Source organism: Mytilus galloprovincialis, chromosome 9 (assembly GCF_965363235.1).
Source record: "Mytilus galloprovincialis chromosome 9, xbMytGall1.hap1.1, whole genome shotgun sequence".
Lineage (NCBI taxonomy): Eukaryota > Metazoa > Mollusca > Bivalvia > Mytilida > Mytilidae > Mytilus > Mytilus galloprovincialis.
In genome coordinates this window covers 93,381,578-93,406,161 of record NC_134846.1, presented here as the reverse complement: position 1 = coordinate 93,406,161, position 24,584 = coordinate 93,381,578, and the positions used below count along the sequence as shown (strand labels likewise).

The 24,584-nt window shown below is 32.3% G+C and overlaps 1 protein-coding gene across 1 annotated transcript in view; it reads left to right on the top strand.

The window, feature by feature from the left end:
• Positions 1–4,598: 4,598 nt before the first annotated feature.
• LOC143046884 (uncharacterized) overlaps positions 4,599–24,584 on the top strand; it is a 51,059-nt gene continuing 31,073 nt past the window's right edge. The window contains exons 1-3 of the mRNA XM_076219940.1: positions 4,599–4,990; positions 9,868–10,097; positions 14,773–15,025. Of these exons, the coding sequence (XP_076076055.1) occupies positions 4,771–4,990; positions 9,868–10,097; positions 14,773–15,025 (703 nt within the window). The 5' untranslated portion in view covers positions 4,599–4,770. The remainder of the gene's footprint in view (positions 4,991–9,867; positions 10,098–14,772; positions 15,026–24,584) is intronic.

Here is a 24,584-nt window from a genome sequence, read left to right as displayed (position 1 = left end):
TATTCAGACGCTAGTGAATATGCTGGCGCAGGTTTTACTGTAGGTGATAACCATATTGTACATTTTATGTGGGATAAGGAAGACAGAATTAAGAGTTCTACTTGGAGAGAATTAAAAGCTGTCAAAAATATATTAGAATCATTACAATTAATGTTATGCGGAAAACTTATTAAACTTTATACAGACAATCAGAATGTTGTTAAAATTGTACAGAAAGGTAGCATGAAATTAGACTTACAAGTTATAGCATTAGATATTTTTCACATATGTTTAAACAACAATATAGTATTAGAAGTAGAATGGATACCTAGGAACGAAAATACCTGCGCAGATGCGCTTAGTAAAATATTTAATTTCGATGACTGGGGTGTTTCACAAAATATTTTCAATTTTTTTAATTCTTTATGGGGTCCATTTACTTGTGATACTTTTGCAGACGACAGAAATAAGAAATTAGCTGTATTCTTTTCAAAATTTTTTACTCCAGGTACATCAGGTGTAGATGCATTTGCATATGATTGGTCAAAATTTAATAATTGGGTAGTTCCTCCTGTTAATTTAATTACTCGGGCAATCAATCATATGCAGATGTGCAAAGCCAAAGGTGTTTTAGTAGTACCGAAATGGAAGTCTGCCATTTTTTGGCCTAGAATTGTAGATCGTTTTACTGACACTTATCAAAAATTTGTAAAGGATTTTAGAGAATATAAAAATCCAAAAAACTTGTTTGTGGCTGGATCACATGACAACAGTATTTTTGCAAAACAGCCATTTAACAGTCACGTGTTGGTACTGTTAGTTGATTTTAGCTAATGTTTATTTTTATGAAATGTATGAATTACAAATGAGTGTGAAATTTTATGTATTCATGAACATTATTTGTTAGGTCGCTGGGAGCGACGTGATTGGTTGCAAAGTTGCACCATGGAAGGTTGTAATGTATGAACATTATTTATTAGGTCGCTGGGAGCGATGTGATTGGTTGCAAAGTTGCACCATGGAATGTTGTAATGTATGAACATTATTTATTATAATGTCAATCTAATTAAAAACCGATCTCTCATCGCTCCTGTTTCTGATATGTCGCGTGGGAGATCTAACGAAACCGGCTTTGAGGTCACATGTGAGTGAACTAAAAGTTATGAATTTATAAAGATATGCAAATGAGTTGACGACCTATTAATAAGCCAATCAAAAAAGTTTATGAATTATTTTGACTGACGATTTCGTCGTAAATAAAATGAGTTACATCCCTTTGCCTTACGTCAAACTTCCAAGATCGTGGAAGACTCAATTTCATTGGTCGAAAAAGACACACCTACGAGGTCACTCACATGTGACCTCAAAGCGGGTTTCGTTAGATCTCCCACGCGACATATCAGAAACAGGAGCGATGAGAGATCGGTTTTTAATTAGATTGTTATAATGTATGAACATTATTTATTAGGTCGCTGGGAGCGATGTGATTGGTTGCAAAGTGCACCATGGAATGTTGTATAGTTAAATTTATGTATACAGATATCATTCAAAAATTTTGATTTTGATTTATTCTTTTTTCTATTTATAGTCTCAATGGAAACAGTTTGAAGATTATGCCAACAATCCAAGATTAGCCAGTGTGATTGAAGTGTTACCGTCTATTATAGAATCATCTAAAGCCAAGTCTACTAATAATAAATATCGTATTTATTTTGAAAAATTTCGGAAATGGTGTGTTTTGTTCGGACTACAGTATTCACCAGCTACATCTACTACTATTTCGCTTTATATTGGTGGACTCATTCAGCAAGGAATTAGTGTGTCAGTTTTGGAGGCTAATTATTATTCTATTAAATGGCATCATGATAAGAATTTTAAGGACAATCCTTGTTCAGATGAATTTCTTTCCTTGATTGTCGAGGGTGGTAAAAGAATTTTAAGTAAGCCCATAAATAAAAAAGAACCATGCAGTTACACCAGAAATTTTACAGATGATTATTTCTAAATATGGTATAGAGAATGATTTGTCTAGTTTGAGAATATGCATGTTATGTTTATTAGGTTTTTCAGGTTTCCTAAGATACAGTGAATTAGCTGCTATAAAGGCAAAACATATTACCTTTTTTGTTAGTTATATGTCTATTCTTTTAGAAAAGAGTAAAACCGATATTTATAGGCGAGGTAGTACAGTTATTATTTCTAAAACTGGAGGAAATCTTTGTCCCGTTAAGTGGTTATTAAGATATATGCAGTTAGCTAACATTGAGTTAGATTCTGATCAGTATATTTTCCGCGCATTGTGTTTTTTAAAAACTCGAGACATTCATAAGTTGTGCAGTAAGAATTCTCCACTTTCTTACACTAGGGCACGAGAGATTTTGCTTGTGGCATTGGAATCTATAGGATTAGATAAGAGCAAATTTGGTTTGCATAGTTTAAGAAGTGGTGGGGCTTCTACTGCAGCTAATTTTGGTATTTCAGAGAGATTACTGAAAGCTCACGGTCGTTGGTCATCCGATAGATCTAAAGATGGTTACATAAAAGATAATATTCAATCACAAATGGCAGTTTCTTTGAATCTTGGCATTTAATTCATATTTCATTTATTCCTTTGATATATCGAAGTTACTGCGAGCAACTAAACCTATATCTAGAGTTTTGTTTTATTTATTATACCAAGGATTTAGTAAAGAAATGTTTTAAATTCGGACGAGCATGGCGAGGGAGAATTTAATTAAATTTCTTTTCGTTGAGACTTGGGGTTTTTCCCCTGTGATACTATTTATAAGTTCAAGGTTGGTTAGTGAGAGTAGTTGTATAACAAGTTCTTGTTTTGGTTATAAATATAGATGGGTAAAATATGCTCGTGAAATACTTTGGCGGTTTAAAAAGTGGGGTCCCGTTATATTATATAAAGAAAATTTGCGGGTGTCATTTATCGAAAGTGCTCGCTCACAGTAACTACGACAGTTTTTGCAGTTTATTATGTCATAAGAATGTGTACATATATATGATTATGAATTGTTTAATTATAGTCCATTTAAATGTATTGGACAAATGTGTTTGTATTTATAATATGTTGGTTTATAATGTTATTAAACATTGCTTACTAGAAAAGAAAAACGAAGTTACTGCGAGCAACTAAACCTATATCTAGAGTTTTGTTTTATTTATTATACCAAGGATTTAGTAAAGAAATGTTTTAAATTCGGACGAGCATGGCGAGGGAGAATTAAACCTTAATTTATTTCCTTACACAATGCTAGGTTTGTCATTATTTAGTTGGTTAAGCCAAATTTTATCATATTTAATTCGGAGTTTTTTTTAATGATAATTGACTGTATATGACATTTGTGATTTAACAAATACTCCTGGGGTAAATCAAGATTTATAGATTATCGGTGATCATCTCAACGAGATTGATTTTCTCGCTTTCGCCGGGACGGCGAAAGCGAGAAAGGCAATCGAGTTGAGATGAACAATGATAATCTTTTTATCGCTATTTTACCTATGACATGTATGACAACGCTGTCAATTTCGTGTCAATATCATGTCAATTTCGTTAGCAACGCCACATGCATGCTTAGTTTCTAGTGATAATTTTCCATCTCAAGCGAGTAGCATGATATGAAAATTATCACAAAAAAAGATCAAAGGAAAAATGCCAAAATAAGCGATAAATTTAGATAATTAATAAATGCTTTCCACCCAATTGTCCTCACAAGTTTTAGATAAAATTTTAGACTCTTCAAAAAAAGGAATTATATTTCACCCTTTTAACTTTTGAAAATCATATATTGCAGGTTCTTCCAAGTGTTCTTTTCCCCTAAACCCCTTTCTAAAGTTCTTACTGCTATACTCGTGGCAGTCAGAAATATTCCGAAACGACATATTCAAGATGTAGTGTAAATCAGTTGTGGATACTGAAAAATTCAAAAGAGTTCTTGGTTAATATACAATCTAAATCATTAAAACATTGTACCAACATCAAAACCTTCAACTCTTTATACCACTATTCCACATACTAAACTTAAAGCTCGACTGAAAGAACTTGTCAGCTTATGTTTCTTTAACAAAAAGGGGCACCAGACGTTTTAAATATCTAGTTTTGGGCTGGAATTCAGCGTATGTTGTGAAAAATTATACAGAATCAAGTGAAAAATACACCGAAGAGGATATCATTGCCATGCTGGATTTTTTAGTTGACAACATATTTGTTGAATTAAAAGGTTTGGTCTTCCAACAGACTATTGGAAATATGAAAGAAACACTTGGTCAATTGGAATCCCAATGGGTACCAATTGCGCTCCTCTACTTTTTATTTGTTTTCCTTTAGTCACCTACTTTCCATTTTTTTGTAGCAACATTCCGGCGGCACCATCATATGGAGTATATGTGTCTCACTTGATATGTTACTCTAGAGCTAGCTCCAAGTACGTTGATTTTGTTGAACGAGGAATACTGCTTTCTCAAAAGTCCCTACGACATGGCTGTGAATCAATCAAATTAAGGTCATCACTCAAGAAATTTTACGGTATAATTAAAACATTTCCATTTAAATGACAGCAGTAATTGTAAATGATAACAAAACATTTTCACATTTTTCTTTTCTTTTCAGAAACTGTTCTCAGGTGTCAATAATAAACCTAGTTGGTGACAACTGCAAAATCATGAGAAATGCAGCCACGATCCAAGTTCCAAATATATGAACAGCTACGATAAACATTGAATAAAGAAATTAAATTGGACGCCTGAACAAAAGTATCCACTTGATTATTATAGCATCACATAATGGCATCTAGACTTACACAAGAGGAGGAAAACTATGTCCGGATGAGTCTATTAATGACGGGAATATCTCCTCGTGCAGCACGAACATTGTTTGATCAGGAATTTGCTCCATCATGCTTAGATTCCTCTCTAAAGCAAGAGTACAACAAACTGAAAGACCTTCAAAACAAACGAGTAATAAACCAGTCGCAGTGGAATCTCCTGTTCCCAAGATTTCCTAGTAAGTTTAGAGTCATGTTTTAAGTTAGTTAATTACAGTGAAACTTCATATTCCTTAAGTTTCAGTGTAAGAGAATTTTATATTTCAAACAAAGTGGAAAGTCCTGTTCCTTAACTTTCTGACCTGTCCCAATGTAGCTTATGACAGACATATATTGTCAAGAGACTTTGACAGACTTCATCACCAACAATTAAGTTTTTCTACTGTAAATCTATAAAAAAATAAATAAATGAACAAATGATGTTTCTACAACTTTAGACACTTTTCTTTGTAGAGTTTTCTTCCCATTTGCACGCTTTGGAGATTATAGAGCTAAATTCATTCGAGTGAACTGACAAAAGATTTTGCCATTAATTGCATAATGATTGATTACATAATTATTTGTATAACAAAAAATATTACAGTAATTTAAAGATAAACCATTATCTATCTATATATATACCTCTTTTATTAATGTATATATGCAGTCTTAAGAAAATAACCGCATTTTAAAGGTTGGAGATTGGAAGTAAAAAAATCTTTTTATTGTGCTACCTTTACTAGATTGGAAGTGTTCAATAAAAACAGATTGAAGATGAATCCAGATATGTATCTTTATAAAATGTTATGATTAATAAAGTGTTCAATTTTTTCTATAAAACAGACATTAATTTTCTCGTTTGAATTGTTTTACATTGTCTTATCGGGACCTTTTATAGCTGACTATGCGGTATGGGATTTGCTCATTGTTGAAGGCCGTACCGTGACATAGTTGTTAATGTCTTTGTCATTTTGGTCTTTTGTGGATACATTGTAGTTGACTCATTGGCAATCATACCATATCTTCTTTTTTATATGTAGAATCGTAATAATTGAGACAGCATTGCTGCAATCTCAAGTTTTTGTTAGAAATAAGTGAAGTAAAATGAAAAATATGTTAATGTGGGTTGACAAAAACAAATGGCGAGTGGCGTAAAAATATTGTTTTGTTTTATCCAAAGATGCAAAAAATGTACATATACTTCCACCTCTCCAATAACTAAGAGCTGTTGCATTTGAGATATGCGTTATTGCTGTGTCGTGCAACACGTAAATATCCCCTGTTTTAATAACCATGATCCTTGGTATGGAAAAAAATGCAAATTCAATGTGAACAGAACAATTTTGATTTATTTGATATTTGTCAGCTAAAACAATGTATCTAAGGAATAAAACAAATAGGTTTTGTTTACTATAACTTCATTTAATGCAGTGCAAACGTCGTTTAAGAAACACATCAATTCAAATAGTTTGGACTTGGTGACACTGGAAATTTAGAGTTCGTTTCAATCTGATTTTTAAAATGTGCTATGCGTATGGATTTTACAAGTATCAGTTGAAAAGTATGATAATTCTTCAAATAACTGCAGAATTTTTTGTGCACAAATAACTCAAATAACACGAGACTGAGATTTTAATAATTTGAAACCTTTCCGTGGACAGTAACGTAAGTACTGTTTTTGACGTTCATAAAGCTGGATTTTGTTTAAATTGTGAGAGTTACTTTTGGAAAACAATTATTTCTATCTCCACACAGGTATCCCCTATCCGACAATGTATAGAAATGTACAAGTCTGTGGCCGAATATGTCTTTTACACTGTGGTACATAGAATTGCGACCCTAAATTGAGAATGAGTGTTATAGCTCTACGTGTGGCACTATTGAAAGGGAACAGGATTTACACCCATTTACAACCATTTACACCACTGGGTCAATGCCACTGCTGGTGGACGTTTCGTCCCCGAGGGTATCACCAGCCCAGTAGTCAACATTTCGGTGTTAACATGAATATCAATAATGTAAAATTGAGAATGGAAATGGGGAATGTATCAAAGAGACAACAACCCGACCATAGAAAAAACAACAGCAGAAGGTCACCAAGGGGTCTTCAATGTAACGAGAAATTCCCGCACCCGGAGGCGTCCTTCAGCTGGACCCTAAACAAATATATACTAGTTCAGTGATAATGAATGCCATACTAATTTGTACACAAGAAACTAAAGATAAAATAATACAAGATTAACAAAGACCAGAGGCTCCTGACTTGGGACAGGCGCAAAAATGCGTCGGGGTTAAACATGTTTATGAGATCTCAACCCTCCCCCTATATCTCTAGCCAATGTAGAAAAGTATACGCATAACAAAACGTACATTTAAAATTCAAGAGAAGTCCGAGTCTGATGTCAGAAAATGTGACCAAAGAAAGTAAACAAAATGACAATTATACATAAATAACAATAACCTGCTATCAGTTAACTGACATGCCAGCTCCAGACTTCAATTAAACTGATTGACAGATTATGATTTCATCATATGAATATCAGACACAATCCTTCCCGCTAGGGGTTTAGTATTATACCATCATAACATATATGAGAAGAACATAACCCGTGTCATGCCAACAACTGGTTTTTGAATAAATGTGTTTGTTCCGATGCAAAGACCCTATAAGTGAATCAAAATTAACGCCAAAATATGCAATCTTTCGTGACCTGACAACAGTATCGTAACTATATCCATTCTTAATAAGCCTATTTTAAGGTTTTGTTAGTTTCTGCGGTGAATACTGACATTTTTGTGCTTTATAAAGAATATTGCCATAAAAATTGGATGTGAAATACCTAAACGTATAAGAAGTCTGCATGAAGAGCTATATTTACGAATGATGTCCTTATACCGATGATAAAATTTAGTAAATGTTTTGACTAGTTTGCAATATCAAAAACCCTGGTGTAATAATTTTTCAGTAATACATAACTTTCTCTCGTTAAAATATAAAACATTGTTACATTCACGAGCGAATTGCACAAGTTGAGATATATAGTTGAGTTGTGGTCATTTTTATAAATTTTCTGTATACAAAACCTTGAAATTTTCGAAAAACTAAGGATTTTCTTATCCCAGGCAAAGATTACCTTAGCCGTATTTGGCACAACTTTTTGAAATTTTGGATCCTCAGTGCTCTTTAACTTTGTACTTGTTTGGCTTTATAAATATTTTGATATGAGCGTCACTGATGAGTTTTATGTAGACAAAACGCGTGTCTGGCGTGCTAAATTGTAAACCTGGTACCTTTAGTAACTATTGTAGTTAAAACATGTCAACTATCATCTGTGAAATGAAAATTCATTATAGAAATGACCAAATTTCTGTAATCTACAATCTTGTTTTCTCTTATTTTTGAGTGTAAATTCACATTGCGATAAGACGTGTCACGGTACTTGTCTATCCCAAATTCATGTATTTGGTTTTGATGTTATGTTTGTTATACTCGTGGGATTTTGTCTGATGCTTGGTCCGTTTCTATGTGCGTTACATTTCAGTGTTGTGTCGTTGTTCTCCTCTTATATTTAATGCGTTTCCCTCGGTTGTGGTTTGTTGCCCCGATTTTGTTTTTTGTCCATGGATTTATGAGTTTTGAACAGCGGTATACTACTGTTGCCTTTATTTACCCAAAGTGTTTATAAAGGTGTTGTTTTGTAGAGGTGAACAAGTATCTTATATTCCGTTTTACATTAAGGATACATATTGGTTATTTATAGAAGTGATGAAGTATCTTTTGGCACAACTTTTTGGAATTTTGGATCCTCAATGCTCTTCAATTTTGTATTTGTTTGGCTTTATAAATATTTTGATACGAGCGTCACTGATGAGTCTTATGTAGACCAAACGCGCGTCTGGCGTACTAAATTATAATCATGATACCTTAGATAACTATTTGATATTCCGTTTTACATTAAGGATACATCAAGGTTATTTACAGAAGTGATCAAGTATATTTGATAGTTCGTTTTACATTCAGGATAAATAAAGAGGGGGACGAAAGAAAACAAAGAGACAGTAAAACTCATAAATCGAAAATAAACTGACAACGCCATGGTTAAAAATGTAAAAGACAAACAAAAGTACACATGACACCAACATAGAAAACTAAAGAATAAACAACAATAACCCCACAAATAACAAGGGGTGATCTCAGGTGCTCCGGAAGGGTAAGCAGATCCTGCTCTACATGTGACAACCGTCATGTTGCTTTTGTGATAACAAATCCGGTAAATAGTATAATTTGGTAGGTCACATTCATGATAGGGAAAGGGATTGTAGTTACGACGTAAGGAACATATCCGATATCATTATTCCATAACGGTCAACCAACTGGTGATGGCGTCTGTAAAATTTACGAAGGGATGATTTCAACTTCACCATTTGGAACTTTTAGTTTAATAGCTTCCTTGTGAACAGCAACCTCTATCAAGAAAACCATGATAGGCAATGCAAGCACGGGATATCGTATCAATTAGGAGATATATACCCCGTATGCAGGTGCTGCTGGAATTTTGCTACTTAGAAATGGAAAGTTCACAATTGGAAAGCTGAAATCATCTCTTTTGTCGTAAAGTTTTGTTTTCAACCGACCCTCATTGTCAATTTCGAGATGTAAGTCTAGATATGAGGCTGACTTAACTGTATCTGTAGTATCCTTTATCTTTAGTTCGATGGGATAGATGCGTTCCACATAGTCACCAAGTTTTGAAATATTTAGTGAAAGATAAAATTGAGAATGGAAATGGGGAATGTATCAAAACGACAAGAGAGAACATCATCTATATAGCGGAAAGTAGAGTTAAAGGACATCCCTAACTTCTTATCTTTCTTCCTGAGAAGTTCCTGCATAAAGGTTATTCATAAAAATGGTCAAGTTCTGAGACATTCCATCTTACTTTTATAACATAGGGTTTATCTATAGAAAAGATGATCAGGTGTCTGTGATCTTCCATCTTTTTCTTAGGATAAATAAAGGTTATTAATTTGTCTTAAATCTTCAACGATTGGATGATCTTATATATTTTATTTCTAGATGTTCCTGATTCTAAAACATTTGACGTTACTCTAATAATATCGTTACTCAGACACCTGACCAATACCAGTCCTCCTCATGGTGGGTTTGACAGGTTACCATCTGATAATGAAACCACACCTTCTTCAGATTTGGCCAGGATTAAATATTACAGGAACTTCCTTGCTCACCTGGATGAGGGGAAAGTAGACAGTACAATATTCACAACAGCATGGGACAATGTGACTAGTGTAAGTTCATCGTAAATACAATGTTATAATGGATACAAACTATACAGTAAGATTAATTTCACCAAAAAGCCTGAAACTGAAAGATATGCATTTATATATGACATGGAAATATCAATCGTTGGCATGGACCATGTTGCAGTCTATGAAGATGATTTTCCTCACATTCGAAATCACTACATGTTAAAAGTAAAATATGACTAATACTGAACTCCAAGGAAAATTCAAAACAGAAAGTCCCTGATCAAATGGCCAAAACAAAAGCTCAAACACATCAAACGAATGGAAATTAACGAATTGGTATCAGCATTTTTATTATCTCTTTAGTTCTTGAATGCAGTGTACATGTATTTCAAATCAAGAACTATAAGAAACTCCTTCAATTCTGAATATTTTTACAAAACGGCTAAGAATTTACTTTTCTATGAAAACATTAAACTATATTTATTACAAAACAGTATTGGAGAAGTGTTGAATTTCTTTTTCTCTTATACATGTTTATCTCAACTTTAATTTAAAAAAAAAGTTTAACATCTAAACTATCTAAAAAGAATCTAACCCATTCTCTTGGGCGTCCTCATGTACCATTGACTTATGTCAATTCAAATTTCATAGTTAAGAATGCCATTTCGTCCAGCTGATTTGACTTAATAAACCAACAATGTAAACTATAAGGACGCCTCCGGTGCGGGAGTTTCTCACTGCATTGAAGACGCATTGGTGGCCTTCGGCTTTTGTCTGCTCTATGGTTTCCATTTTTTAATATAAGCAGCAATTGTTGCAAGTCACTTTTTTTGCAACTGCAATAGTTTTTGCATTGGAAAAATTGTATGACATTGTCTTTGTTGTCATTGTTCCATACAAAAAAATGTTGCGATTGATTTGGGGGTTATTGTCTTAGATGTTCAACAATTAAGGGTAAAACAAAAGGGTGAAAAACTTGTATTTTTGTTTTGTTTCGTGACAATCAATTGTGAATAAGCATATGGATCTCTATGAAAATTTACAACATGAATCCATACATTTAAGGTAACAGGTACGTAAATGGCTTGTCCGGCGATTTTTAAAAGAAATTATATGCAGGTAGAACTTTATAAAAGATAATGAAAAATCGAAAAATTTAAGTAGGTAACCGATCTAGTTTCCGAGTTCCAGACATTTGAAAATGGTAAGGAAATAACATAAAGTACATAGACATAACGTCACATTTGAACCAAAAATAAGAAATTTCAAACTTAAATTATTCTGCAGTTAAAACCAATCCTACGATTTTTCTATAAAAATTAAACGATTTTAAGGTATTGTTTTCCTTTCTTTTGATATATAATTTTCATGGGGTTACCGAACTCCCTTTTCATATATCAACCGATGAAAGGGTGTTGGTGAAGGGAAAAGAGAAAAAAAAAAGCATGACGTCGCCGAAAGGACAACGCAACGTCAAGGCTATATCAGCAGAATTGACAAGACAACGACCGCTTCATTATAATTTTTTTCGCAATACTAATGCTATATAGAACATATTATCCTGTTATTATTTTTTTCAGTGATTATACGAGATCCTATGTATTTATTACGTATTTCTGGAATGATTAAAAACAAAGAACATCTTTAAAACAAAACATATTTAACAGAAACAATAAAAGCTCTGTCATCAAAATAGATTCTCCGAATGACGATGTACATTCAATGTTCACATTTTTTACCACAATTTTGCTGTTTCACAATAAGGGAGGCGAAATATACTGCGCAACAGGAAATTTGTAAGCCGAAAACATACTGACAACGCATTGAAAAAAAAAGAAAAACAGACAAAAGACAAACAATTGTAAATAAATGAGAAAATGTGTCCATGGAACACAAATGATGCCCCGCTTGCATATAATGTTATATAGTGACATAATTCAAAAAATGTTAAAGTGACACACTACCCAAATTTGTACCAAATCTTAGTTGTGTAGTAATAAGCATTGTGTATACGTTTCATTAGATTAAGTGAGAAAACGGAAACGAAATATTCAGCATTTTTTTCCAATTGTAAATGGGCATAACTCTAGAACAGCAAAAGTGATGCCACCGAAAAATCAAAATGATCTGTGTTTTGTGGTAATAAACATTGTGTACAGATATCATAACATTTGGTTGAGGCAAACTAAACTTAGAGAACAGAAACGGAAAAAGTAGCAATTTTCAATTTGTTATGGGCATAAATGATGAACGTTAAAAGTGAAGCCACCAAAATTTAAACTAGATCTGTGTTAAGCATTGGGTATAGGTTTCCTAACATTTGGTTGAGGCAAAATATATTTAGAGAACGGAAACCAATTTTGGGAAGGACGGACGGACAGACAAGTGAAAAATTAAATGCCCCCCCGCTACGGCGGGTGCATGATAAAACACAACAGTAAAATTTTATTCACCCGATAGTTACAGAAGGTTATGCATATAAAATATATAAAATCATGTTTCAATAGCACGAGAAGGAACACAAACATGAACTCATACTTCAATCACAATAGTACTGGTCATTTGCAAACTTAAATGGTGTGTTTAATATGACACGAAAGGAGATATGGGATACATGTAAATGTAAATTATAGGCAAAAAACAAACAAAAATAATATTTTGAAGATTGATGCATATTATCCCTACTTTTTTCCCTATCGTTGGTTTTGGTTCATTATTATAGTGACGGAAGTGCAAAGATGTGAATATTTAAAAATAAATGTATATAAATTCCAACTTATTTATCTTTTGATGCTTTTGTTAATCGGGGTTTCATTGTTATGTGAGCAATTCATGTACCCTATCAACACCTTCTCTTTTTCCTTAAAGGATAAGTTCTTGCAAAATAATACCCTTTAAAAAAGCATTGTCAACCGCGGTGAATGACAACATTTCATCGGGGTAACAGTCTGCTTTACCCCTCTTTCAGTTATATATTATTTATATATTGTTCAACACGGACTTTGAACACACATTAAATGACGTTCTGATATAAATGTGTCCAGTCTAGATTTTTTTAGCTGTTAAGCTCAAGCTAAAAATGTACTGAAAAGAAATGCTGCATATGATTTTGAAGAACCGTCTTCGGGGGAGTTTTATTTAAAGTATTAATTTGCTTTTGCAGCGATTGGACATCGCCAATGGCATTATTTGCCTCGCAATTTATGCCAACAATATTCGGCCAGTTCGTACTTCAGAATTTTTTGACAAGTTTTAATTATTGTAAAATATTGAGAAGAAATACGAAAAATAAAAACTCTAATTCTAACTTTTAATAGCAGCATTTGCACATGTGTACAAACAGCATCAACTTAAATTGAAATAAGAAATTACGCAAATTTTGCGCATTTTAAAATGAATTGGTTGATGTACGCAGAAATTTCTAAATCTTCAGTATAGGGAGCAGTATTTATATACTTTGATTATTATTTTATTTTTCAAGTGGCAGTATAAAGGGTAATTTTCATGCAGCATATCTCTATATTTCCCTTACCGCATTTTCGTGCTGGAAGCTTGTAATTGACAATGCTCTATTCAATTCAAATTGACTGAAAAGCAACGTGTAACTTTTTTTTACTAGTACTTTCATTTTCAAATTCTATTTATAGACCATATCGCGGACGTGAAAGAAAGCACTGTAAAGAAAGTTTCTTTTGTATGAGCATCCATATGTTTATATTTAAATGAGAAAAAGGTTATATAACAGGAATATCAAATCAAGAATATCAGAATTAACCTAGACGTTTTCACAGTTGTTTTGAGAAATACATTTATTTCTTTGAATGCAAATGCATGACCGAATGTTAGTCTGCGACTATTTTAACTATGGAATTTCAATATAATAAAATGACAATATATAGTGTATGCTTTAATTTGTTATTGTGTGAGTGTATGTGTGTAATGGATTATGCATGTATACAATATTCAATACTACATTTCGTTTTCACTTCCCATATCAACATTCCCGATTTTCAAGTTAAGTCTCTGATCTGTGCCGAGTACCAGCATGTAGTAGTTAATGTATGTACAGTTACCCCAATGTATATACAAAATACTTTCGAGACCCATTCTTTAATAGTTCTTTTAAACAGTTTTGTAAAAAAAATATGATTTATAGCAGTTCTTGCAAGCTTAAGTTGATCAGCTAGTAAACTCACTTTCCGACCATCACGTCAAGCTAATTAGTTACTTTTATTTTCATGGGAGTGAAGCACTGATTTACTGTGCTTAGAATTTTATTTACATAATACTTCATTTTTTGTTATATTTTGATTAGGTGCATTCAATACTCTTCCACCAAATAGACCATTATTCCGACATCTTGAAAACGTATTTTCTGGTGTACGGGAGATAACTCCCATAACAACAGACGTCGTTTTTCACGTTTTTCCCTAGAGGCGTTCATTTACGTACCTCTCACCTTAAAGAAAGTTTGGGATTGAATTTTGGGGTTGTGGCTCCGTGTTGAAGACCGTACTTTTACCTATAATATTTTACTTTTACAAATTGTGACTTGGATTGAGAGCTGTCTTATTAGCACTTATACCACATCTTCTTATATTTCATTAATATGCTGATTCTTACTGTGTATTTAGATTTTAAGATTTAGATATTTTTAATCACAATCCAACTTGTTTTTTTTTATGAAGACTCATTGTTCTTTGTTCATTTTCAGGCTATCAGCCGATTAGGTGGACAACCAATGAAACTGGAGTGTGATGACCTGAAGGTTAAGATACTAGACCAGACAAATCAGGAAATAATGCTGGACATTAAACGTTCAAATGGTGAAATAATGGAACTGAAAAAGTCGTATGAGAGGTTGAACAAGTCAGTGAAGGGCTTGAAGAGAGCAAAGAAAGCTTTGACAAAAAAAGTGAAAAAGTTGAAGACATCTCAAGAAGATACAGTACCTTGGAATATAAGGGGTAAATATTGAATAATCCAAAAAATTGTAGAAGGTGCTTTTTTTGCCAAATTGCTTCTAAAATCAAATATGTTTCAAGCTTAAAATTTCTGATTTTTAGTTCACCTGGCCCGTAGGTCCAAGTGAGCTATTTTCATTTGTCCTTCGTTCGTTAAATGATCCGTCGTCGTCCGTTGTCGTCGTCGTTAACTTTTTTACATTTTGAACTTCTTCTAGATAACAACTGAATAGAATGAAACCAAATATGGCAGGAATGTTCCTTATGATGTGCTGGCCAAGTGTTGCTTCTTTGTAGCCGATCCATCATCCAAGATGGCCGCCAGCGGAGGACTTAGTTTAACATAGGACCCTATGGGAAATACATACAAATGTCTTTTTTTAGAGAACCACTGAATGGAATGAAACCAAACATAGCATAAATGCTCCTTATGAGGTGCTAATGAAGTTTTGCTACTTTGTTGCTGATACATCAGCCAAGATGGCAGCCAGGGGAGGAATAAGTTTAACATAGGACCCTATTGGAAATACATACAAATGTCTTCTTTTAGAGAACTACTGCTTGGACTGAAACTAAACATGTCATAAATGTTCCTTATGAGGTGCTGCTGAAGTGTTGCTACTTTGTTGCTGATTTACTGTTCAAGCTGGCCACAATGATTTAGTATTACATTATTGGGCCAATATTAAACCTAAGTTGGCCTCAATCATTTTTTAAGTATCTGTTATGATTTTTATATTTTTTTATATGAAAAACCCAAGTAGAGTCAGGTGAACGACACAATCTCTTGAGAGCCTTTAGTTTAAATGTGTAAAGTTTTAATCTATATACAGTACTTAGTTTAAACTTTCCAGACAGTTTTCATCAGTGTGATATTGCAGTAATAAATGTATTTTAATCAAAAGTTTGGGAATTTATTTTGGACACAATAAATCAGAATGTCAAAATCTTAATATTGAAAAACAAATATTGAAATGTGAAAAAATAATAGCAAACTGGAAGAAAAGAAAACTAAGTATATTAGGGAGAATAGTAGTAACTAAATCTTTAATTCTACCAAACTTAACATATATAGCATCAAATACTGTAATACCAAAAGATTCTTACAAAAATTTAAAACCCTCATATACAATTTTATATGGAATGGTAAAAGAGATAAAATTAAAAGATCAACTCTTACAGCAGAGTACAAAAAAGGGGGACTTAAAATGATAGACATTGATATTTTTATAAAATCTATACACATAGGCTGGATAACAAAATTATTTAATACTGAAACGGACAATTGGACAGTTATACCAAGATTCTATTTAAATAAATTTGGTAAAAACTTGATCATATTTCTAATTAATCTAAAAAAATATAAATGATCTAGATAAGACAATTTTCAAGAGTGTTCCAGAATTTTACCAAGAATTAATTAAAACTTGGATTAGTGTTAAAGGAGGTGGGTCAACATACCCACATGACTTTCTACAAATAAGAAAACAATTTATATGGGGAAATAATTTTATCAGACTAAATGGAAAATGTTTATTTTTTGAAGAGTGGGTAAAAAGCAATTTGTATTTCATAAATGATATCATAGATGATAAAGGTCAAATTTCAGAAACACATATACTTTCTAAACTAAAAAATAAACAAGATTGGATCAGGCAGATATCTTGCATTAAAAAAGCTATTCCAAATCAATGGCTTACAATAATAAATCAAGATAATTCAATTAAAACTAAAGTTAATATTAATAAAACTATAAATAGTCTAAAAATTATGGCAAATAAAGAAATTAATTCTAAAATGAGTACAAAACAAATTTATAACATTATTATAAATGAAAACAAACCAGACAAACCTATAGGAGTTATAATGTGGGAAAAAATGTTTGCAAAAAACCTTTACTTCAAACTAGAAAATTGTTTCAACTTCATTTTTAACTACTTACCTGACAATAAATTGAAAATGTTTAGATGGAAATTAATTCATTTCATACTTCAATGCAATGATTTATTAGTAAAATGGAAAATACTCACAGATACTAAATGTAATCATTGCAGTATAAAAGAAGATTATGAACACTTTTATTTTTCTTGCAGTTACAACAGTGACTTTATATCAAAAATATTGAACCTTCTTAAATTTATAGGATTCAATGAAAGCATTCTTAATATGGAAAATCTTATAGTAGGATATAAAATAAATGATGAAGCTTACTATGAAATTAACTACCTTTTGACTGTAATATTTTTTTCCATCTATAAATCATATTACATTTCTGACTCAAAGAGAACAAAAATAGATATCTTCAAAATATTCAAGGCAGAAATAAAATATATAGTTGAAATAAATACTGTAATTAAAAGAAAAAACAGTAATTTGATCATAAAAACCTTTAACTTCATAAATGATCATAAATAATAAGAAATATCACTGAAGTCACATGACCCAAGTATTATGTCACATGACTTGAGCATGTCAGGTGACAATAATGTACAAAAAAAATAATAATAATATATTATTCAATATTGTATAATACACACTTTTTTGTCTCCTTCTTTAACCTTTTGATTATTTATTTTTTGACAACTTTGTGTTGTACACTTTGAGGTTGTGTATAATCATGTTTACCTGAGGTGTTTAGATGTAAATTGTTAACAGCAATAGAGTGCAATAAAAATATATTATCCACGTTAAAAAAAAAAAAAAAAATGTATTTTGCTTGATCTTTTCACGGGAAAAAAATATAATAGTCAATGCTTGTGCTTAACATTTTTCATGTTAATTTAGCCAAAATGTACTTAAAATTAGCCTATATAATATATTCACTAAAAACCTAAAATAGCTCGTCTGTTTAATTACTTTAGGAAGAAAGAATTTACTTTCTATAGTCACCGTCACGTAAAATTGGTACCATGTTTTGGTTCATTCATTCAAAATAACGTTTTTCAATTAGCAGAATCAAATATCATTACAAAAATCAACTACTGTCCTACCTTTTATTGAGTTTGCACTGTATAATCCTGACCTTCACATAATCCAAGATTATTTTGTATGGTGGAATCCGACATTGTTATTACCGGAAGTGTTGCTGTGGATTTCCACATGCTGTCTATTTTCTCGGGTCTCTCAGAGCTTTTCATCATCTTTATTGTTTAAAGGCAAAAAGCGCTGAAAATTGTATCACATCAATGACAAGGATATTACCAGAGAGTAACGAATATTATGTAAATGAAACCGGAGGGTTTTTTAAGTTGTGTATTTTCTGTGTCAACTTTTTACCCCTGTTTGTATAAAGAGTAGGTATCGGAATCCTGAGTCTCTGATCCTTCATATTTAACTTTGTAATACTCAACACTAGCAAGTTTTCATAGTTTATTAATAGATTACAATTTAGCAAATATCAACATTAATATTGTAAAAATAAAGTATTCAAATGTAAATAAGTTAAAACTCACATAAGAGTGACAAAATATGGTGAGATCTGTGCAAGACCAGCAAGACTGAAGATAGACATTTTGTTCTATATGTAACAATGTCATCTTTCAGCAAGTGGTAAGGTCTGTGCAAGACCAGCAAACTTTCTATATTAAAAGCCTTATGTAGACTGTTTTAAAACAGAATTGGGTTGCATTTTAACAATTGCACCTACATTAAAAAGTTTCTATAGGAAGACTATGGCTCTCTAAATGATTAAGCAATTTAACAAATATTAATCTCAGATCTTATTTAACAATAGCGAGATGAATAGAAAAGCTATATAATATAAGTGAGACAATATCTGAAAAAGTCTAGTTTTTGGCAATAAGAAAAAAACAAAAAAAATTCTTTAGACCCGGTATTTTAATAGCACAAATCAAAGAACACACATTGGGGATCTAGGAACTGTTGTCTGTAATTCAAATACTTGTTTAATAAGGAAACAATGGCAATTTAGAAAATGGTACAAAAAAAATCCAGTTCTTTCCTGTTACCAAAGTGAATCAAGTTAAAAAAGTTTCTAATGGGAATAAGGAATAAGTTAAGACATTATTTGTGGTTTACTAGTATATCCTGCAATAGTTTATCAAATGCCAATTATTGATTTTAGCATTTGCAATACAAAAGTTTTAGAAATATACTTAAATATAGTCAGATATGTCGGTAACATGAAAGAATCGTGAGTAACAGGACAACGGAAACAGGACAGAGTTGGTAACAGAAAGGATTTTTCTGCTTTATTTTAAAGTTTAAGAAAAATAAATCATTTTATATTGGTCACAATTGGAAGATAACAGCAAACAATGTCATTTATCCTTTGAAACTGTATTTGCAAGATGAAAAATCTGCCCAGGTAATGAAAAATTCTAAAATAAATTCCTTTCTGTTACTATCTAATATACTAGAATTGCACAATGTTCTCTGCTGTTATCAAAAGCAAAAAACCTATTTTTTTATTCAATATACTGTATATTATTTTGAAATTTATTTGATATGGGGGTGATAACTTATATTAAATGAAATGGTTGGCATATAGTAGATTAACTGTTCGATTCTTCAGTGAAATTGTCTTGAACATCCTTCCTGTTACTGATGATGGTTATGCTGTTACTTTTGATCAGGTAACATGACAGAACGTAACAGAAAGGAATTACGCGATAGTTTTTGTCCTTTTTATCACATTAAATGTAAGTGTATTTCCTGTGACATATAACTTTTAAAAAGATGATATAAAAACACACTTAATGTTGTGGTGCACACTTAAAAATATTCTCAGAAAGTGTAAAAAAAGGCTATAACAGGATAGAACACCAATAAGTATTTTTTTTATAAATTCTTACCTTGGATGGGCTTGAATTTTCAAACCTGGCCGCCTTTCCAACTATTTCTTTGTACTAATACATTCAGGGAATGATGCTCTTCACAATACATAATGGGAAAATAACTTTTGGTCTTGTAAACGTTTCCACAGGTTAAAAAAAAACCAGTGGTAACAGGAGGGAAATCACCCCTGGGACAAATTTTTTTTCTCTTAAAATTTGCAAAATTTTATTACATGCTATAGTTATAATATAAAAAGACAAATTAAGGGCAAGTTTATTAAATAATATATCATATATGTGAGAATCGGACGCCTGTTTAGTTAATTTGGATATTATTTGAATGATTTAGTTTTCAAAAAAACACAGGGGACAACATGATTTTAGGGAGGGGTTGAACATTTAAATTACAATATTTTATTGGAAGAAATATAAGAATGAGTGTTTAATTGGCAGGCCATGGTACATTATATAATTTAGTTTATACTAAAACTTAAAATTTTCCAAAAAGATGGTTGAATAAAAAAATAATTGCTGGTGAAGTGCGGGACATGGAAATTAGACTTTTTCAGATATTGTCTCAAGTAAAGAATCATTTGTATCAATGATTTATATCAACAGTAATATTTAAATGTAAATTTCTCAGTCCATTATCAAGGGAAGTAATGTTGTTTCAAAATTAGGCTCTCCACCACATAAATAAGGGATCCTCATAGAAACCAAGATGGCGGTTTTACAATGTGATTAATCTTAAAAAATGTGAAGGTCAAGACTATACAGTGCAAACACAATAAAAGGTAGGACAGTAGTGGATATTTGGAAAGAATTTTCTTCCGCTAATGGAAAAACATCATCTCGAGTGAATGCGGCTGATATTTAAAAAAATTTCGACAAAAATCACAGTGCCAATTTTACATGACGGCGACTATAGAGCCAGTTCCATTCTTTGAATACAATTTAGTTCTACTCATCAGATGAATATAATGTGTGCAACAACTACTGGTCACTGTATTGTCTTGAACAAAGAGTAAATCCCATACTGTATAGTTTTTAAAAAGGAGTAAATCCCGTACCCTATAATCTCAACTAGGAGTAAATCGCTTATCCTATGACCAAAATGACACAGATATTAACAACTATAGGTCACCTATAGCCTACAACAAGGAGTAAATCCCATACCATGTAATCTTCAACAAAGAGTAAATCCCTTACCCTTTAATCTTCAAAAAGGAGTAAATCCCTTACCCTTTAATCTTCAAAAAGGAGTAAATCCCTTACCCTTTAGTCTTCGAAAAGGAGTAAATCCCTTATACTTTAGTCTTCAAAAAGGAGTAAATCCCTTAACCTTTAGTCTTCAAAAAGGAGTAAATTCCTTACCTTTTAATCTTCAAAAAGGAGTAAATCCCTTCACCTTAAGTCTTAAAAATGGAGTAAATACCTTACCTTTTAATCTTCAAAAAGGAGTAAATCCCTTACCCTTTAATCTTCACAAAGGAGTAAATCCCTTACCCTTTAGTCTTCAAAAGGGAGTAAATTCCTTAACCCTTTAGTCTTCAAAAGGGTGTGAATCCCTTACCCTCTAGTCTTCAAAAAGAAGTAAATGCCTTACCCTTTAATCTTCAGAAAGAGTAAATCCCTTACCCTTTAGTCTTCAAAAAGGAGTAAATCCCTTACCCTTTAATCATCAAAAAGGAGTAAATCACTTACCCTTTAGTCTTCAAAAGGGAGTAAATTTCTTACCCTTTAATCTTCAAAAGGGTGTGAATCCCTTACCCTCTAGTCTTCAAAAAGGAGTAAATCCCTTACCCTTTAATCTTCAAAAAGAAGTAAATGCCTTACCCTTTAATCTTCAAAAAGAAGTAAATCCCTTTCCCTTTAATCTTCAAAAAGGAGTAAATCCTTTACCGTTTAGTCTTCAAAAAGGAGTAAATCCCTTTCCCCTTTAGTCTTCAAAAAGGAGTAAATTCCTTAACCTTTAGTCTTCAAAAAGGAGTAAATTCCTTACCTTTTAATCTTCAAAAAGGAGTAAATCCCTTCACCTTAAGTCTTAAAAAAGTAGATCCTTTACCTTTAAGTCTTCAAAAGGGAGTAAATGCTTTACCCTTTAATCTTCAAAAAGAAGTAAATCCCTTTTCCTTTAATCTTCAAAAAGGAGTAAATCCTTTACCTTAAGTCTTCAAAAAGGAGTGAATTCCTTACCTTTTAATCTTCAAAAAGGAGTAAATCCATTCAACTTAAGTCTTAAAAAAGGAGTAAATCCTTTACCCTTTAGTCTTCAAAAGGGAGTAAATTCCTTACCCTTCAATCTTCAAAAGGGTGTGAATCCCTTACCCTTTAGTCGTTCAAAAAGGAGTAAATGCCTTACCTTTTAATCTTCAAAAAGGAGTAAATCCATTCACCTTAAGTCTTAAAAAAGGAGTAAATCCTTTACCCTTTAGTCTTCAAAAGGGAGTAAATTCCTTACCCTTTAATCTTCAAAAGGGTGTGAATCCCTTACCCTTTAGTCGTTCAAAAAGGAGTAAATGCCTTACCCTTAAGTCATCAAAAAGGAGTAAATCCCGTACCCTGTAGTCTTCAAAAAGGAGTAAATCCCTCACCCTTTAGTCTTAAAAAAAAAAGTAAATCCCTCACCCTTTAGTCTTCAAAAAGGAGTAAATCCCTCACCCTTTAGTCTTCAAAAAAAAGTAAATCCCTTACCCTTTAGTCTTCAAAAAGGAGTAAATCCCTCACCCTTTAATCTTCAAAAAGGAGTAAATCCCTCACCCTTAAGTCTTCAAAAAGGAGTAAATGCCTCACCCTTTAGTCATCAAAAAGGAGTAAATCCCTTACCCTTTAGTCTTCAAAAAGGAGTAAATGCCTTACCCTTAAGTCTTCTAAAGGGAGTGAATTCCTTACCCTTACGTCTTCAAAAAAGGAGTAAATGACTTACCCTTTCGTCATCAAAAAGGAGTAAATGCCTTACCCTTTAGTCATCAAAAAGGAGTAAATCCCTCACCCTTAAGTCTCCGAAAAGGAGTAAATCCCTCACCCTTTAGTCTTCAAAAAGGAGTTAATCCCTTACCCTTTAGTCTTCAAAAGGGAGTTAATCCATTACCCTTTAGTCTTCAAAAAGGAGTAAATCCATTACCCTTTAGTCTTCAAAAAGGAATAAATCCCTCACCCTTTAGTCTCCAAAAAGGAGTAAATCCCTAACCCTTTAGTCTTCAAAAAGGAGTAAATCCCTCACCCTTTACTCTTCAAAAAGGAGTAAATCCCTTACCCTTTAGTCTTCAAAAAGGAGTAAATACCTCACCCTTTAGTCTTCAAAAAGGAGTAAATCCCATACCCTTAAATCATCAAAAAGGAGTAAATCCTTACCCTTTAGTCTTCAAAAGGGAGTAAATTCCTTACCCTTTGATCTTCAAAAGGATGTGAATCCCTTACTCTTTAGTCTTCAAAAAGAAGTAAATCCCTTACCCTTTCGTCATCAAAAAAGGAGTAAATCCCTAACCCTTTAGTCTTCAAAAAGGAGGAAATCCCTCACCCTTTAGTCTTCAAAAAGGAGTAAATCCCTAACCCTTTAATCATCAAAAAGGAGTAAATCCCTCAACCTTTAGTCTTCAAAAAGGAGTAAATCCCTACCCTTTAGTCTTAAAAAAGGAGTAAATTCTTTACCCTTTAGTCTTCAAAAGGGAGTTAATCCCTTACCCTTTAGTCGTCAAAAAGGAGTAAATCCCTTACCCTTTAGTCTTCAAAAAGGCGTAAATCCCTCACCCTTTAGTCTTCAAAAAGGAGTAAATCCCTCACCCTTTAGTCTTCAAAAAGGAGTAAATCCCTCACCCTTTAGTCTTCAAGAAAGAGTAAATCCCTTACCCTTTAGTCTTCAAAAAGCAGTAAATCCCTCACCCTTTAGTCTTCAAGAAAGAGTAAATTCCTTACCCTTTAGTCTTTAAAAAGGAGTAAATCCATCACCCTTTAGTCTTTAAGAAAGAATAAATCCCTTACCCTATATAGGGTGAAAAAGGGGAACATTCAGAATTCAACAAAATTTGCTTTATTTCACAGATTTTAAAGAAATTAACTCAAATAAGAAGTTTTATAAATATTTAATGAAGATTAATAGAGTCCTGGGCCTTAAATATGATGACTCAGCATAAATTCACAGTTTACAGTATGCATAGTTTACTTAAAGTCCTGGATACAAAATTAAATCATAATATTTGCATATTTGTAAGTTAAATTGTTAAGACGTGCTTATATTTACTCTTCGCAGTCATTGCAACTCATAGATCCTTCCTGAATATTATTTATGGGGTATTTGTGTCCTTTCGATAACCCAAAAGTAAGCCGCAACACCTAAATCTGCTTTTTTGTCACCACGGCATAATAAATACAAGCTAGAAAAACAAAAATATCTCAAGAAAACTTACAATAGTGTGTTCTATCCTGAATATGTACTAAATATTCCAGATTGCTAGAAACAGCAAAATGAGTTAGGAAATTTGAGGCCCCAGGGGCAAAAAACATAGAAAATTGCCTACCCCCTGAGTCATAAAACAAATAATTTAACTTGTAAATGCTATGATTTTATGATTTTTAAGTTCTTGATATAGAAAACAATAACTATGCTTGGCAGTTATGCAAAAATCAGATGTTAGCAGTCATCTCTACAACATTTTAAGTGAATTTATATCTCAGACTGGTATCTGCATACATACATTTTGACATACAACTATTGCAAATATGGCTTTGTTTGAACACTTCTAGTATATATAGTAGCTTAATTGTGT